The 12,093-nt window shown below is 37.6% G+C and overlaps 1 protein-coding gene across 1 annotated transcript in view; it reads left to right on the forward strand.

Moving 5' to 3' along the window:
- The window catches only part of LOC108670906 (rho guanine nucleotide exchange factor 17), a 55,545-nt gene extending 44,298 nt beyond the window's left edge, over nucleotides 1-11,247 (forward strand). Inside the window, exons 14-20 of the mRNA XM_018158402.2 lie at nucleotides 1,600-1,791; nucleotides 2,587-2,853; nucleotides 3,260-3,476; nucleotides 4,349-4,532; nucleotides 5,244-5,502; nucleotides 6,097-6,196; nucleotides 6,798-11,247. Of these exons, the coding sequence (XP_018013891.1) occupies nucleotides 1,600-1,791; nucleotides 2,587-2,853; nucleotides 3,260-3,476; nucleotides 4,349-4,532; nucleotides 5,244-5,502; nucleotides 6,097-6,196; nucleotides 6,798-6,932 (1,354 nt within the window). The 3' untranslated portion in view covers nucleotides 6,933-11,247. The remainder of the gene's footprint in view (nucleotides 1-1,599; nucleotides 1,792-2,586; nucleotides 2,854-3,259; nucleotides 3,477-4,348; nucleotides 4,533-5,243; nucleotides 5,503-6,096; nucleotides 6,197-6,797) is intronic.
- The last annotated feature ends 846 nt before the right edge of the window (nucleotides 11,248-12,093 follow it).

The raw sequence follows: 12,093 nt of genomic DNA on the forward strand, positions 1-12,093 counted from the left end.
GACTTCAATGTATTCATAAATTCCATGTATACTATTGACTACTTGTTTCAATTCCTTATTCATATACAATGCAGCGTTTCTCGGACACTCTCGTCCTATTACATGAATTACCTATTCATACCCAACAATTTGAATAAAACACTAAGGTCACTCGCATTCTACTGTCAATTTTCATTACAAATTCACTTTATTTAGTATATAAAGTTGTTGAATTTATATAAAATCTAATGAAGATATTAATTGTCACAATGTGGCACTACACGGTAAATTATTTCAATTTGTTATGTTGATTCAGGCACCTACTATTCGCTATGAATTATATTTTGAATGGGACAATTTTGTTACACGTTTAATCATCATTTTATATCTGCAAATTTTGCAGTAACTCAACATCATTTATTGCATTAGCAAACAATGTGTTTTTCGCTTATGATTTAGTGGATAAATTGTTCGTCGTTGCCTTAGTCGTTGCAGTACTAGTAGAAATAGTCGTAGTGGTGCATTCCAATCATTCTTGGAATGCAGTAGTGGAAGATCTCTCCGTTATAGAAGAACGGATATGCATTTCTGAGAAGCAGACGTCGTCTTGGATCCTTGCATTTCCTCCTTATATTAAAGTAGGGAATCGATGAGATGCGCAGAAGATAATTTTTTTCCTTAGCTAGGATTCCTGCTGATATTCTTGTGTGTGCGTGATGGAAATATATATTTTTAACGTCTGAATTTCCAGGTGATCGCCGGTTCTAATTCAGTTTTCCAATTGCGGATAAGAACAATTTTCAAGCAAATATTTAGTACATATTCCGTACATTTTCTCATATTTACCATTATTTATCACAATAAAATAATGAAATCTTAGCTGCGAACATAAATATTGAAATTCTCTCATTTAAGAAAATGATAGAAATTGCACGATACTAAATATGACACCTTACGCTGGTGTCATATTCATTACATTATACGATTCATTACATTATACGCCATTATTTGGTACGTTGTTTATATACAAATATCATTACTTCTTCATTCTATTCTTTCACAATTTGGCGTCCTATTGATTTCAGGCTCGCTAATATTGATACCTTTTATGCCAGCTTAATGCTCTGGCTGCTTGCACATCTCATTTTTCGTCAGTAAAAAACCCAGGGTTAGAGGTTAATTTACCCCTATGGCCGACGTCAATCTCAGGCCATTGAGACCATCGAAAGCGCCACGGCTGAGCAGAAATATGCCAATAACCGAAATCTGTTTAAAAGCACTGCTATCCAGCGCTGATGCAGTCTTCATCATATCTCAATTTGAAAATCAACCCATGTTTCTCGGCTGTGGTTCTTACCCTAGTGACGTTGTTACTCTGGAAATCACTAGCAAATTTTCATTGTGAAATCGCTATCTTTTCCCACTCCTTCAATTACGTTTAAACATCTCAATTGTCTCATTTTCATACTGGAGGTTTAACAATATCGTCTATAATTATTTTCCTACTCTAATCAGCGACTTTTATTCCTTTTAATCCTATGGTACAACAGATAACTATGTTTTAATCAATACCTGAAATCTCAAGTCCCGTAAGTCACAGCTCATATTTCCCTATTGAAGTGCGGCCGAAGAACCAGCGAAGACGCTGAGTCGCCCACCGTCCACCATGACACTCAGAAACCGAGTTCGGTCGTCACGCCGGCGGTTGCCAACAGCCGACGGTGGTTTGGAGCAGTTGGTAGAGCGCGGCCTTGACAGTTTCAAAAAGTTTAGGTCTGATGTCGGCCGATCGGCGACTAGTAGAGATGACAGGTGACAGGCATAAAAAATTTTAATAATGACGATTTTTTCTAACAACTCAAACTCAAACATGACCGATGATCGTTTATTTGGTTCAACAAGAATTTTTTCTTTATGAGTTCTTGTGAGTTTATTATTCATACTCACTCGAAAAGGACTGATTGAGTTCGTTAAAGTTTCAAATTTTATGAACCCCAATAACAGAAATCTCTTGAGCTTTATATGGTGATATTTTTGTTTGCGTGACCCTTCCTTTTAATTAAAGTTTCTTGCGATGTTTCTAACTTCTCATTTTGATCTTTTAATTTGAATTCCTGACGCATTTTCTCCCAATTCCGTTTTTTAGCCTTTTTCCAAAACAGTATCGATAATGAAATGATCTTATATACGGCCAATAAAGTCGACATTTTCATCACAGCGCTAATAAAATTGTGTCCTTAGTCGTGAAGGTAGCACAATTGGTCCCAGTTCCTTTTCGTTCAATGCAACTTGTACGCGTTGCTCTGTACTGCAAATAAATGTTTAAAACTGTTAACAGTTTCATAATATGAAAGGGCTAATTTCATATTTGTCTCGTTAATTTAAATTATCATAAAGTAACCATTTCGCTAGTATTTAAACGCAGCGCAAAGTGTGTACAGGGCTATTATAACGTGTTTACACGGCCATTATAAGTGTGTACAGGGCAATTATAAGTGTATACAGGGCTATTATAATGTGTACAGGGCTATTATAAGTATGTACACGGCTATTATAATGTGTACAGGGCTATTATAAGTATGTACACGGCTATTATAATGTGTACAGTGACTCAAGTGACGACGACGACGATGAGGATGTCACGTGTGCCGAAGACAGCGGTCGCAAGCGTCGCAGCGAGTCCCTGCCACCGAGCAACAACATCGCTTCTTCGGCGAGCAGCGGCGCCGCGGCTGACGATGGCGATGCACGACGACCTACCATGTGGCTAGGTACCGAGGACGGCTTCATCCACGTCTACAACTGCTCGGACAGCATCAGGATCAAGAAGAACAAGTTCAAGTTCCAACTTGGGTCATCTGTTCACTCTATAATGTGAGGCTTGAATGATCAAAACTCTTACTATCAACTGTAAACGAATTTCCATCATTTACTGGAGCTTTGTTGAATGGAATATTAAACAATGATAGGTCGATTATTTCGTCACAAAGATGATGAAATGTGTAATATTTGCGGCATATTAAATTTGAGGCATATTAAACATTCTGAAGGTAACCACAGTGATCAATTCTCTCAACTCCAAACTTTTAAAAGGCAGTTTCGATTTAAAAGTTAGATAAATTTAATCCACAAAATCAATCTCATGTCAACACAATTTAGTGCTATAGTTGGTGACGCATGAATGAAAAAACTTCTTCGTTTATGTTCAAAGCCAATACTGTGAAGTATATGGACCGTTTTTACATATCAAGAGTTGTAAACGTCTCTGTACATTCCTCAGTCCTCTCGACAACCGCGTATTTGCGTCTCTGGCCAGCGGAGAGGTGGTTGTGTTCACGCGCCACGACGACTCGTGGTCCGCTAAAGTGGACCGCGAAGTGGTGATGGTCAGCTCTGCCGCGGCGCCCGTCATCAAAATGATCCTGGTGGCTGGCAAGCTATGGTGTGCTGCTGCCAATACCATCAAAATACTCAACACAAATACGCTGCAACTTGAGGTAAGGCATTGAGGACCATTGCTCACTTCACCTTTGTTTTATATATTTCTTCTACGACATGCCACTAGGAAAATAGAAAATAAAATTAATGGTTTGAGTGATAGATAAGAGTTTTACTATAACAAATCTGTCATAGTGGACACTCGAGCATCTATTTGTATTTCTCACGAGGTTTCGAGGTGGCCACCAATTAATGTTTTCAATAAATGAATTTGCTTCTTAGTTGTTGTTTCTATTCTAATAGTTTGGTAGATCACAACCGAGGATTATTTTTGGTCAAATTTCACCAAAAATTTTGAAATGTATGTTGCAATCGTAATTAATGACGATTGTTTTCGATTAATGAATGATCGAACTGCATCAGATGTATGATACCAACTCTTGTTCACGTAGTTCGTGTCTAATTCAAATTCTGGCCTGAAAAAACAACCAATTTTGTTGACAGAGTGTTTATTTTCTAAATATTTTTTTACCGTAGATTTTTTGATATTTTTACCATCACTGCGAAAACAGGGGCAAGCGTACATTATGTGTGCGAGTCTAATTCTGATCTCAATTTCGAGGAACTTTGATGAATTTTTATTAATTTAGTATCACATTTAATGATCTGAAAATGAAGACGAAAGTTAGTGAAACGGCCTGATCGCCTCATTATAAGCTGCAGCTGTCTCCATGGAGACGGACTTGTCATTGATTTATGATCTTATTATTTGTCATCAATGAATTACGGTAACCTAAAATACAATTACTTGTATTCATAATCTTTACGAAAAATTTTTCGGCTTTTATAAAAGTAATTCGTTGCTCAATATTATTGGAAGGTAAGAGCCCGCTTATATTTCACCGTGTAAATTCCGTGACTTTACTTACAGCACTCGTTTACGGTAGCGGGTGGTGAAGGTACCAAGTGTGGTGGGGTGACGTGTATGGTGTCGGCTGGTCAGGGTGTATGGTTATCATCACATGGTTCATCTATCGTACGTCTGTACCATGCTACCTCACACGAATGTCTCTGTGAAGCCAACGTCTCTCCAGCCGTCACCAAGATGCTCGCGTGTAAGTACTACAGTTTCTTGTCCTGATACCATCCTGTCGACCAGTCATACCACGCTTTATATTGCGCTGAAAGTTCCTGGACACTTTCTTGGCTGCCATTTTTAATGAATAGAACGAGTACGCGCATTAATTTTTGTTTCAGCCTCCCACAATAACGGTTATTATAAGATTTTTTCACGACATTAGGTTATTTTTTTAAGTTCAAGAAACATTTCTAGTCACGAAAAACTTAAAATGCCCATTTATCTCAACAAAACTAACTGTAGAGCTCATTAACATGAGAGTTAACATAATCGTTTTTACGCAAGTCAATTCACTTCTATTGGCTGTGTGCTAATAACACAATAAATTCAACTTGCCACTGCTGCAATTTTTCTCCCATATTTGTGCCACTACAATCTATGGATACTTTTATTTCGTTTCCTTATTCTTTTTTCGTTTTCTTTGATTGATGAGCCTTGACTGATTGATGAACCCTGATTGATTGATGAACCCTTATTGATTGATGAACCCTCATTGATTGATAAACCCTGATTGATTGATAACCCTCATTGATTGATAAACTCTCATTGCTTGATGAACCCTCATTGATTGATGAACCCTCATCGATTGATGAACCCTCATTGATTGATAAACCCTCATTGAGTTTCCTATGTGAACGTTATTTATAATCTTATGTATAGTAACATGTAATTCTGTTGTTGGGGTCAGCGTCTCCAGGCTGCGACGACATCATCCGGCAGCACAAGCTAGCGTGCCTGCGCGTCACGGCGCTGCTAGCATGCAAGGACGTCTTGTGGGTGGGCACTAGTGCCGGTGTGGTGCTCACCGCCCCACTGCCCCACCTGCCACACCACCAGCAACATCATCACTCACATCCTCACTGGAAACCTCACCACTCCAGTCATCACCCTGCCTCGGCAGCACTTAATTTGCAAGCTGTGCCCCATGGCCATACGGGACAAGTCAGGTAAGCAAACCAATAAATAAGTGATTGAAATAGTTACTATACGCGTGTATTTCTCAGAAATTATTTCCTCTGACATAAATAAACTCAAATCTACTTGGAAATATGAGAAGCAAAAATATTATAATTATAACAAGCATGCGGGAGGGAATTGTGACCGAGTTATTTCCTATATAACAAACCACCATTATTATTATAAACGTTCACAGCGTATCTAAACGCTTGCAGGTAATTTCTTTTATTCTTTCACGTACGATTTAAGTCTATTTTATTCGATGTAAATTAACGTATTATTTCCGGAATCTGCGTCAATCATCCGACGATTCTTCAGAGCTACTTAAAAGACACATGTAAAATCCGCTGATTTTATCTATAACCAACTAAACCATCTTTCTTATTTCTGATAATGTACAATATATTGATAACCTTGAGGCAGTACCTGCAGCCTTTTGTTGATTTCTCTCTTTAAATCTGCATCTCCTGATTGAAAGATAATAAAACTTATTTGTAAAGTTGACTTAAACTAACGACAGACACATTATTTATCTATTAATCATATTATTTATCGTATTATTTATTATTTATCATTTTGTCCAGGTTCCTGACGTGCGTTGAGCTGACGCCCGAAGCGAGACCTGCCCGTGCCAAGTCACACTCCAGGTCCGCAGCCTCGTTTAAAAGCAAAGACTCTCATCCGGTGAGCTGATATGTCTGCTGCCGTCCTCTTTGTGTTTTATTTCGCCTCCATTTTAAGTTGCACTTACTCCTACTCGGTCCCACGTCCTGTGGTCACGATTAACTTATTTTTAATTATATTATTGCATTATATTTACGAACAGATGCTCAAATTTGCTGTTGATTAATAACTAGACGTATGGCATGTCTACGATAACACTAAGACGTATGGCATGTCTACGATAACACTAAGACGTATGGTATGTCTGCGATAACACTAAGACGTATGGCATGTCTGCTATAGCACTAAGACGTATGGCATGTCTGCGATAACACTAAGACTCAAGGCATGTCTGCGATAACACTAAGACTTATGGCATGTGTGCGCTAACACTAAGACTCAAGGCATGTCTGCGCTAACACTAAGACTCAAGGCATGTCTGCGTTAACACCAAGACTCAAGGCATGTCTGCGATAACACTAAGACGTATGACATGTCTGCGATAAAACTAAGACTCAAGGCATGTCTGCGCTAACACTAAGACTCAAGGCATGTCTGCGTTAACACTAAGACTTATTGCATGTCTGTTATTACACTAAGACGTGCACTAATGATCCCGCAGGCTGGCACGGCGGCCCCGACAAAGCTGCTCGTGATCTCAGGAGGCGACGGTAGCGAAGACTTCAGAAACGCGAACGCGTCGGAGCTCGCGGGGCGAGACGACTCTACGAACCACCTGCTGATGTGGCACGTATGAGAACCAGCTGCTGATGTGGCACGTATGAGAACCAGCTGCTGATGTGGCACGTATGAGAACCACCTGCTGATGTGGCACGTATGAGAACCACCTGCTGATGTGGCACGTATGAGAACCACCTGCTGATGTGGCACGTATGAGAACCATCTGCTAATAGTTCACACATGAGAACCAGCTGGGTGAAGAAACTTTGACCGAAACCAGCAACCGTCGGATGTCGGACAAAAGTGATCTAGTTGCCAGTGCGCACCAAAATAGAGCTTTGCACATCTGTGGTGTATGGCGGAAAAACTCGAAATGCATCACATTTGCTGATGCTGATAACGAAGATCTGTGACGTATTTTAAATGTAACTAGTTTTTAAATATTTTTAACTTACACATGCTTGTCGATAGGGTAATTATATAAAACACCGTAACGTGTTAAGGCAAGCGTGAGAACAATACAGCTGCAACACGTCAATGACTTCAACTGCGCCAGTAGTTTGTCTACTTGATACCATGCACTTTCCTGGTGCATTAAACTTTATTTTCAGTAAAATTGTGAGAGGAATCCCAACGACACGGTGAAATGTACAGTCCAAGATAAATTCGCTCAAAAATTATTTTGCCCAAAGTTGAATGAGAAAAATTCTTGAATGCTGTGTCGTTTGTCGCCTGTGCATCAATATCACGGAGGTTTTCTAAAATAAACGTTTCAGGGCAACCTGCTTAAATTTCCGGTAAATGGAAAATATTTCACCATTTGTAATATATTATCAAAAATAAATTATATATTGCTATGAATACTGCTTTGGAATCAAGTATTTTTTCATTTCATGGAAGCGTCACAAAGACAAATCCAGATCTATAAGACACTTTGGGCTTGAAAGCGATCTCGTTTGGGTTGAGTCTCATTTTTCTAAGTTTGAGGGGAAACTTACAATATAATTTTATTTGGAAATAAATGACGTTCAAGTGCCAGAATATTATTTTCAAGCAAGCTACTAGGGGCTCTATCAAGTGTGGAGATATTTAAGAAGTAGAATTAACCTAGTAATTTGTATTATATTATATTTATCTTGTATTATACTGTATATGTCCCAGATACGCTCAAAAATTCTTATTCCCAGATCTTCATCGTTCTTCTTATATTTCAAGGTAAAAGAGACATTTACCCATTCATTTATAATCTATATAGTTTTTTAGCTCCGACATTTTTACGTGCGTTTGAGATAAAATGGTTAACATTGAAAAAGCTTAAGATTGGACTTACCCTTACCATTTAACCATTTAAATTGACTTTGGATTAAAACCAAAATCAAACTGACTCAGAAAATAATGTACCGAGGCAGTTATTGCATTCTAGTAATTGTTTAAATATTTCTATCAGATATTTATCAGCTACGTAATTACAACTTTTTGCACACGAAGGGTAGGAGTGTTCGCAGTTCGGTGGAGACCAATTAAGTGCAGCTTGTCGCATAACTTAATTAATTAATTAGCTCTCCGTGGCAGTTATTCGTTGCTTTTTAATTTCTTATTTCTAAGAATGTCGCTGAGTAGTTTCAGCTTTCGGTAGCGTGCTTACATTAATAAAATCATTTTTTTTTCCGATGATTTATGGTTGTGATTTGAATAAACTTCAGCCTTAGCTTGTTCTGGTGTGCGTGGAGGACGCATCTTAAAACGTTTTTAAATTAAACCGTGCGTCCTTCAATTATATAATCTTAATCTAATTGCTCTCCTCATCCTTAGTAAACATTTTTTTTTCATTTGATTAATGAGGTGAAATTGTCATACGTAATGGTGTTGAAGAATGAGCTTTAAGTTTACCAGATTATGCATTGAACTATATCCTAAAATTCAATTAATGGTTTCGCATCTGCAATTTCATTTCAATTTTGGTTTGCATCTGCTCAAGCATTTTACATATCACATAACAAAGTTTATTTGTAGCCTCACCCTTCATACAAAATTGCAGCTAACGCTAGCATAGGGCTCGTCAAACGCGTAGTGCTTCCCAAAAAGGTACGCTCACTGTTAGGTGATTAGAAAATTGTGCATGTCGTCTGATTTTCTGAGGGACACATTGCACCGATTTTATATTAATGATTATATTTATTTGTGATTATTGGTTAGTTATGCGCAATTCTACTTTCCTACAGATATTTTCTTCAAAAAAAGTTTTTGTAATGAGAGAGTTTACAATCAAAATAGGCTAGGCCGCAAAAGCTTCTAAGCAAATAATGTGCGAATACTGAACCGTATAGTTCTTTTTTTACCTTCTTTAATCTCACACTAATTTTGAATTCGATGATGTTCCGTTCACATTGTCTTAAAAGTGCAGCTATAAAAAATTATATCTATATATAACTACACAAGCTTGCACTATAACCCTGTAAATTAATCAGTCTCTTCATTATCTGCATTTTTTTGTGCATACAATTCACATATTTCTCTTTGAACCTTGAAGCGGCTCCCTCTGTATTTACTCCTGCAAATGTAACACGACTCTTTAATCGGACTCTGTGAAATTTTCCATCAGATCCATTACGCTCATCATACTTTCTGAAGCGGCAATTACTTATGTAGCGAGAGTTTCCTGATTGGCTAAAAACTTATCGCTTCAGACTAAGGATCAGGAATGTGACTCCTGTTTATGTAAGTTCTTGTGTCTCCAGGGGAAGTTTCTTTGTTGAGATTCGTTTTGGCTGTATTATTAGAGTATATGAGACTATTTATAATGTATTATTATTAAAAACACTGATAATGAAATCTACAAACACGGAATTTCAAAATTGTTTCAATGGGGAGAGAACCCGATGCATTTTCAAGCATGTCCGAGGCTATCGACTTGTTCTTTAACTTCGCGTTGCAGCACTGGGCTCAATTGGTATTTTCGAAAAGTAAGCATTTCAATGTATAATATTGTACAGATAATTATCTAGTCTGACTAAACCAGTTGTCATTTTTAAAGATTTAATTTTAAATAATATTTTCTCTTCGAACGGAATGAGAGGTTAAACTCAACGATTCTGCTCTACATTCGTTCAACAAGAAAAGTACATATCGTTATTGCTTCGTTATACTAATGTTGTTTTGCACATAATACAATTAAACTGATTAAGCAATACAATTATCTTGTACGGCGTCAAACGCGACATTGATGAACTATATTTCTTATGATTACTTTTTGCTCATTAGTTTGTGAAGAATTATTTCGTCTTAATTGCTTTTTTGTTATGACATAAGAAAATGGAAGAAATGAACTACCTTCCTACCAAAAATAGAGCGTCGAACGCCTATGAATAATTAGGGCTCCGTTTTAAAGTATACGTTATAAATTCATGCTCGAATTTTTACATACTTCTGTATAGCCCAATAGGACTTCCATGAATCGTTCAGAAGCGTCACGGTAGCTTCAAACACTTCAGTTTTCGATAACACTTCGTTATCACATGAAAACTTCTGAAGTTTTCAGTTATAAACATTTTTTAGCTTTAATTCAAACTGGTTCGTCTTTAAATACTTCACAACTTTGCCCGGTATCTGCGATGGAGGAAGACAAAAAACTCTGTTGCGACCACCCGGCTGCGTACTAGACAGCCTATGTACGGCCGCGCAAAACTGCAATGCGTGAGCGCGGCTTACGTTGGTGTGGTGGTTGTTGCCACAGAATCAGGAACTGCTGTCGTTACTTGTTTTGTTCATATGTTACACGTCATGGAGGAAATTATAAGAACGATTTGTGTGCCTCCGTCTGATCGTTGTATGTGGATGTGATTGTGTGTGCGTTCCGGTTACCACAAACTTTATATTCTCTTTATATTTCATGCTGTGAATTATTTTTTCCTCCCCTCATTTTCATCAATTCCAGCGAGCAGTAAAGCTTTTTTTATTGAATTAGCTTACAATTGTGAATTCTTTTTTTTATGCATAATGAGGTCGTGGCTTCGTGGTCGCGGGATTTCAGAGTAATTAAGTTTGAAGGCGCATAAAACCAGCAAATGTTAGCCCAAGCTTACCCCATTACCGAATTTCGAAGCAAATGTGTCCTTGTATCAATGACTCATTGTAGCTGGAATGCGCTCCTCTCATTGTAAGAGAAAATAAGGATGAATCACATCACAAAATTGATTAGGTTGGTTGCACTGAGGTTGGTTTACAGATGAAAAGTATTTGAAGTAAACAGCTTGGTCAGAAACTAGAGAAGTTGCGCCTTTCAATGTATAATGTAGACTGCTTTATTGTGCATCTTGTGGTCAAATGCTATTAAACGGTCGTTTTTTAAATATATTATTACGCTTCAATAGGAAATAAATATTTTGACTTAACACGCTGCTTTTATTTTTGATCCTCACGTACGTGGCCGTTCATCCTCCACAAGCAGATGGTGTTTGTTGTTTTGGGATGAATAATGCACAAAATTTAGGGTCTAAAGTATTTAAACCTAGTTGTACAAATTGAATTGAGCAAGATAAATTATTCAAATATTTTTATAACAGTAATGTGTAAAAATTTTTTAATAAAAGTACTTGAATGGGAAAATCCCAAGCAAAACGATTGCATTTATTTAGGCTTTGGTCAATAAACAAATTGACTTATATATTTGTATTTCACCTCATTTAAAATTTGTTTCAAATCTATAACCAAGCCCAGGCTCTTAAATATTCCGATGACAAGAGTGCAGTGCCTACAAATGCAATTCAAGTTTCAACTTCAGCTCATTGCAGTTTTCCTTTTACATAACATAACATAGTGATGGCGCTGAAGAGTAGGCCTGATGTGGCCTGTCGCCGATTCTTGTACTTTTCTGACTTGTTCACAGAAGATCCAAAAGCATGTCCTTTGACAGGATCTTTTCAAGACTGACGATAATTTAAAATAGCTACTAAATAGACTTCCACCGGGTTCGGTATGGTTCTAGTCATTTCAAGTCTGAACATACATTTTTCCATAGCTTTATCTAGCCTGTTCTTGAACGCGTTTATACTCTGATAGTCAACGAAAAAATCGAGGAGGCTGTTCCACATGTCGGTGATTCGAAGCGAGCAGAAATGTTGTCGCGTGAATGAGTTGCAACGCAGTTTTTTTAGTTTATAGTCGTGGCTTCTGGTGTTGGTTCTTGTTTCAAATTTTAGTAGTCCCTCTGGTGACAACACGACAGCAACAAACAACTG

This window comes from Hyalella azteca, unplaced genomic scaffold, assembly GCF_000764305.2.
Source record: "Hyalella azteca isolate HAZT.00-mixed unplaced genomic scaffold, Hazt_2.0.2 contig1382, whole genome shotgun sequence".
Taxonomy (NCBI): domain Eukaryota; kingdom Metazoa; phylum Arthropoda; class Malacostraca; order Amphipoda; family Hyalellidae; genus Hyalella; species Hyalella azteca.